Consider the following 5,930-nt stretch of genomic DNA (forward strand, 5'->3'; position numbering starts at 1 on the left):
GGGGGAAGAGGCGGGGTGTGGAGGTGGGACCGAGAGTGCACTGCGGGGTGAGAGGCGGGGTGTGCAGGTCCGGACTGCTGGTGCGCTGTGGGGGCGAAAGGTGGGGTGTGCAGGTCGGACCGATTGATGGCCCCCTCTCCTTCCACCCTGCCTGCAGCCTGGCCCTGTCGGGGCTTGGAGTCCAGCCCATGGAGACACTTCACCGGCAGCCACCCCCACGCAGCGCAGCCCGCGGCCCTCCCTCTGCCCTCCCACGGGTGCAGTGAAGCCGGCCAGGCCGGGTGAGGTGGGGCGGTGCGGGGCGGGGGTGGATGCGTCCTCATCCTCTCTTGTGCCCCACAGACAGCGGCGAAGGGGCCCTGGAGGGACTGGTGCAGGGGCTGAGGCAGGGGGGCGTGTCTCTCCTGGGCCAGCCTCAGCGCCTGACCCAGGAAGAGTGGAGGAGCTCTTTCATGCGGCGGAACCGAGACCCGCAGCTCAACGAGCGCGTGCACCGCGTGAGGGCGCTACAGAGCACACTGAAGGTGAGTGGGCTGCCGGCGGGGCTAGGGCGTGGGACCGCGGCTCTCAGCTCCGGCCTGGGCGGCTTCCGGTGCAGCTCCGGCGCTGAGCTCGGCTCTGGGCTCCATGCTCCAGTCCGGCTGAGCCGTGGACTCTGCCAAGTTCTAGGCTCCGTGCTCCAGTCGGGCTCTGAGCCAGGGTGCAAAGTCTTGCCTAGGGCCCTGCAGACAGGATGGTCCAGTGCTGGATCACAGGCGCGGGACTGCAGGGTTGGCTCTGGGCTGGGCGCTGGCCCCATCCGGTGCTGAGCCCCCACTTTCCACAGGCAAAGCTGCAGGAGCTGCAGGCCCTGGAGGAAGTGCTGAGCGACCCCGAGCTGACCGGAGAGAAGTTCCGCCGCTGGAAGGAGCAGAACCAGGAGTTGTACTCGGAGAGCCTGGGCGCCTGGGGAGGGGTGCAGGCTGAGGGCAGCACCCCAGTCCTGACCTCCGACTCAAGAGAACAGTCCTGCCACCCTCTGCCTTCTGCCCCTGAAGGGCACTCTCCTCTCTGCTCTCTGGCTTCTGAGAACAACCTTTCACCCCCTGACCCTGGCCGGAGCCCCAGCTCCTGACCTCTGGTCTTGAGGGCCACCCCACTCCTGGTGTGTCTAGATCAGAGCACCCCTGGGTTCTCTGCGGCCTTGGAAGCACTGCTAGTCTGGTTTCACACCACGTGGGCCCCTGCCTGGGCCTCCCCCTACCCTGGAAGTGGGGTCACCCTCTCCCCCTCAGCACCCCATGCTGGGACCTGCCCTCAGCCCTGCAGCACGCCCCGTTCTTGGCCAGGTATAGGCGCTCCTTAGTTTACACGAGCATTACTTTTCCACCAAATAAAGCTGATTTCTCTAAAATGAGTCCGTGTGTAACTTTACTTTCTAATTAGCGTCAGGAATCTGCTCCCACAGAGGGGCTGGATGAAGAGCTGTCAGAGGCTGGGTGCCCCTGGCCATCGGGCAGGTGACAAGCCCCCGTGCAGCGGTCGGCCTGGGTTCTGCTCTGGAAGGTCCGGGCCTGCCAGAAGGAGGGCCTCAGACCCATGCCCCGTGTCCATCCGCCCCAGCCTTTCGGAGGGCCAGGGAGATAAAGTGAGACCCTTTAACTCTGGGAGTTTTATTTATATTTTTATTTTTCAAATCACCACAGGACTTGTGTGCCCTCCAGAGAAAGAGAGGAAGAGACAAAGAGAAAGAGAAAGAAAGCACCCCCAATGGGGCGTGGTTATGCCAAAATCCCTTCTCCATTTCTCTATCCTGTTGGGATTCAAGGCATGCACAGACACGTGCCCAGTGTTTTTGTTTAAGAATTATTTAAATATTATTATTTTAATTTCTTATAGGACATGTGCACTCACAGAGAGGCAGAGAGAGAGTGAGCGAGCACCAGATCAGGGACTCAAAACAGTCCGCCATGTAAGGATCCAGGGCCTGAACTACTACGCCACCTGCTGGCCAGCCCAGTGTGTTGTGTTTTTGTTTTTATTTAAGAGATTTTTGTTATAGGGAGTATGTGCTCGCCAGAGGGACAGAAAGCAAGACATCACCCCCCAGGAGGGATGGCCATGCAGCAATCCCTTCTCCTCCGTTTTCAGGATCTTGGGCACGCACCCAAGAGCGGCCACTGTGAGTTTTAAGCTGCTAGGTCTGTGACTTGAACTGTGGTCGACTACATGGGAGTGCAACAATGTAACCATTATACCATCCGCTGGGTCCCAGCCCAGTGCAGTTTTCAAGCTGTGGGGGTTGGGATTCAAGTTGTGGTCTGCCATGTGGGATCTGGCTCCCATAACCATTAGGCCGCCGGGCCTGCTGAGACCCTGACGTTTTGTAGATGGGGACACACACCACACAGGCAGACTGCGGAGGTGGATAGGCAGCTGGTGGGAAGAGGTGCAGGTCGAGGTCTGCCCTGGGCTAAAACACAGCCCTCTTTCCTCACTCAGCCTCACCTCCAGCTGCTGGGCCCAGCCTGGGGGCATGTCCCCGTCACTCCATCCACCTGGGCCACACAGGGGGCCTGGCCGGCTCCAGCAGCCTCTGGCCTCTGTCCTGGCAGCCTGCAGCACCGTGGCTCCCCCTGTGGAATCCAGAAGGTGGCAGTGGGAGGAGCTTCTTCGGGGTGGAATTCCAAATTCTGGAGGTCACAGAGGCCTCTGTGATATCGCCGAAGGGGAGCCAGGCAGCTTGGAGCAAAGCTGCTTCTCCCCCTCAGCAGGAGGAGACTGAGCGAGCACTCATGGAGGAAAGCCAGAAGGTCGGGTGGCAGCAGTGGATGGACACATCTCCTGTCAAATACTGGAATGTCCCGGTAGGTGGTCCCCGCTCCATGCCCAAGCGGGGCTCTCGGGAGGGGGGGCTGGGCACAGAAGGACCTGCACTGAGCCCCCTGTCTGCAGAGGACTCATGAGCCCTACAACCGGTCGGAGGAGCAGGTGCTCATCAACCGGCGGGACATCATGGCGAAGAGGGTAAGACGCAGGACGCGGGCCGCTGCAGCTGCGCCCTCTCCAGGTGCCCCCGGAACCTTGGCAGCAGGGAGCCCTGGCGTGACCCTCCCCGGGCCCGTCGGTCGCTGCCAGGCAGTGCCCCCGCAGGACCGCGTCTACGATGAGTCACCACAGAGACCACAAGGGAGATTCTCTTGCAGCAGCACCCACGCAGCCCCCCCAGCAGTAACCCACTTGTAGTGGCCATTTAGGAAGTCACCTCCACACTGACGTCCCCATTCTGCGACCCCCTCTCAGACAACTCCCCCCAAGAGTGGACCAACCCCCAGGGGCCCCATTCCTGGAGAACGCAAGGCCAGGCAGGGGCCTCCAGTGGTGACGCCTGCCTGAGCAGGGCCCCCTTGCAGGACGCCTGGGACATGCAGGAGTTCATCACCCGCATGTACATCAAGCAGCTGCTCCGCCACCCGGCCTTCCAGCTGCTGCTGGCCGTGCTGCTGGTGACCAACGCCATCACCATCGCTCTGCGCACCAACTTCGTCCTCGACCAGGTGGGGCGCAGCGCGGCTTCTGCCACCCCACCCGAGTGGGGTCCTGTCTGTCTGTGATGCTTGGACTGGATGCTCCTCGGGATCTAGAGCTGGGGGGCTTGGTGGTGAAGGGGCCCAGGAGCCTAGCTTTCAGGAATGTGTTGGATTTGTAGAGGAAGGGCAGAAGAGCGGGGGCAGCAGAGGAAGGGCGGGGGGCAGCAGAGGCAAGCAGGCGGGCACCTCGTGGGGAGGCACAGCAATCCTATCGCCCGTCAGTGAAGACTGTGTCAACCGTGCTGGCCCAGGCTTCCCGGCGGGAGCACTACAGCCCCAGTTCTGTCCAGACGACCTGTCGCCACAAACGCCTGGGTAGCACCCAGTAACACGAGCTCAAGGACAGCTAACGTGGGAGGTCAGGGAAGCCTTCCTGGAGAAGGTGACATGCGGAGAGGAGAGAATGAGAGGCAGTTGGCCAGGAGAAGGGTGGTGGGGTGGGGTGTGGGGCGGAACAAGCAGCGTGTGAGAGAGTTCCGTGACCAACTTCAAGTCCAGGGTGACTTCGGTCTCATCCTCGTTGGAATTTCCTACAAGGAGTATCCCTGCAGGTATTGTGGGATTTAAAAGCAATACTTTAGGTGCCAGCAGGTGGCATGGTGGTTAAGGTGCTGGACTCCCACATGGCCGACTGCAGTTCCTGTCCTGGACCTGGCATCTCACTTTCTCACTTCTCTCTGTCTCTCTAGTGAGCACACATGCCCTATAGCAACATTTTCTTCAAGAATTATTTTATTTAACTTAATTAATTAATTATTTCTTTTAATTTGACCAGAGAGGGACAGAGAGAGAGAGAAGTGAGAAAGTGAGATGCCAGGTCCAGGACAGGAACTGCAGTCGGCCATGTGGGAGTCCAGTGCCCTTTACCACCTGCTGGCCTGCCTATAGCAAAATTTATAAAAAATAATAATGATGATGATAAACAAAATTAAATAATTCTTTTTTAAAAATAAAACTTATTCTTTAAAAACTTATTGTGGGGCCAGTAAGTGGCATGGTGGTTAAGGCACTGGACTTCCACATGGCCACTCACAGTTCGAGCCCCAGACCTGGTGGCTTGCTTTCTCTCTGTCTCTCTGCCCCTCCCTCTGGTGAGCACACATACCAAATTAAAATAATAATAAATAATAAAATGGAATAAATCTTTAAAAAATCTTGTAGATGGGCCAGCAGGTGGCATAGTGGCTAAGGCATTGGACTTAGATGGTTGACTGTACTTTGAGCTCCTGCTCGATAACCACTCTGGGCGCATGTGCGTGCGTGCCCAACATTCAGAGAAGAGAATGGAGGAGGAGGGATCGAGCGTGGCCATCTCCCCCTTGGGGGCTGATTCCTCCTTTTCCTCTTTCTGTGTCTCTCTGTCTCTCTTTGGAAAATGCATGTGCTCTATAGCATAAACCTAAATAGATAAATAAATAAATACTATTGCGGGAGAGGCAAGTGAGTGCAGAGATGTAGGCAGTGGCCAGATAGGTGGGGTCTACGTTTGAGGACAGGCTTCGTCTCCGTCAGCTGAGAGCAAGGGGTGGCTACAAAGCACTGAAATGACGTGGCTGGTTTTTTTTAAATATATTTATTTATTTATTATTTATTTTAATTTGACTAGAGAGGGACAGAAAGAGAGAGAAAGTGAGAAAGTGAGCTTCCAGGTCCGGGACTCAAACCATGGTCAACCATGTGGGAGTCCAGAGCAACTTTCACCACCATGCCACCTGCAGGCCCTAACTGGACATTTGTTTTAGAAAACTACACCAGGGCTGGCCCCACTGCTCAGGGGTTAACCGCTGTGCAGGGGAAGCCAGATCCCACATGGTCAAACAGGATTTGAACTCCTGTCCCTGCAGCTTAAAAAAACACGTAGGGTGCACGTGCAGGTGTGCTCGGTTCCTGACTAGATGGAGAACTGGAGGGAAAAGAATCGCAGTGTGACCAGGCCCTGGTGGGGCGAGGGGTCTCCTCTCTCACGCAGGTCATGGAGCCATGCAGACCTGTGGGCAGAGAAGGACTTGGAGTTAACCGTAGCCTACGATTTGGAGAGGGCCGCAGGACCGTTGAGAAAGCCCTTTGGATTAGTGGCGAGGAGCGCACACACCCTCCGCTGGCCAGAGGGGTGGATGGGGGAAGCAGCTCTTCGGTCCGGGACAGTCCTTTGGGAACTTGGAGCACCGAACTTGGGCGCCCGTAAACCTTAACTTCCTGTCTGGGTTTAAGAAGTGGTGGGGGGAACCAGCAGTTAGTGTAATGGCTATGTCGCTGGACTCCCACGTAGTCGACCGCGGTTCACGTCCCGGACCCGGTGGCTTAAACTCACGCCGGGCACGTGTGCGCGCGTGCCCAAGATCCCGAGAGGAGAATGGAGGA

The 5,930-nt window shown here is 57.7% G+C and overlaps 2 protein-coding genes across 3 annotated transcripts in view; both read left to right on the forward strand.

The window, feature by feature from the left end:
- Positions 1 to 1,373, forward strand: part of CNKSR1 (connector enhancer of kinase suppressor of Ras 1) — a gene marked incomplete at its 5' end in the record, with an annotated part of 9,107 nt that extends 7,734 nt beyond the window's left edge. For both annotated transcript variants that reach the window (XM_014591992.2, XM_014591993.2), the window contains 3 exon segments: positions 158 to 257; positions 343 to 524; positions 827 to 1,373. In XM_014591992.2, the coding sequence (XP_014447478.1) occupies positions 158 to 257; positions 343 to 524; positions 827 to 1,114 (570 nt within the window).
- A 1,350-nt stretch (positions 1,374 to 2,723) lies between these two features.
- The window catches only part of CATSPER4 (cation channel sperm associated 4), a 21,597-nt gene continuing 18,390 nt past the window's right edge, over positions 2,724 to 5,930 (forward strand). Inside the window, exons 1-3 of the mRNA XM_006159435.1 lie at positions 2,724 to 2,846; positions 2,935 to 3,006; positions 3,393 to 3,536. Coding sequence (XP_006159497.1) covers positions 2,775 to 2,846; positions 2,935 to 3,006; positions 3,393 to 3,536 — 288 coding nt within the window. The 5' untranslated portion in view covers positions 2,724 to 2,774. The remainder of the gene's footprint in view (positions 2,847 to 2,934; positions 3,007 to 3,392; positions 3,537 to 5,930) is intronic.

This window comes from Tupaia chinensis, unplaced genomic scaffold (assembly GCF_000334495.1).
Source record: "Tupaia chinensis unplaced genomic scaffold, TupChi_1.0 Scaffold000628_1, whole genome shotgun sequence".
Lineage (NCBI taxonomy): Eukaryota > Metazoa > Chordata > Mammalia > Scandentia > Tupaiidae > Tupaia > Tupaia belangeri.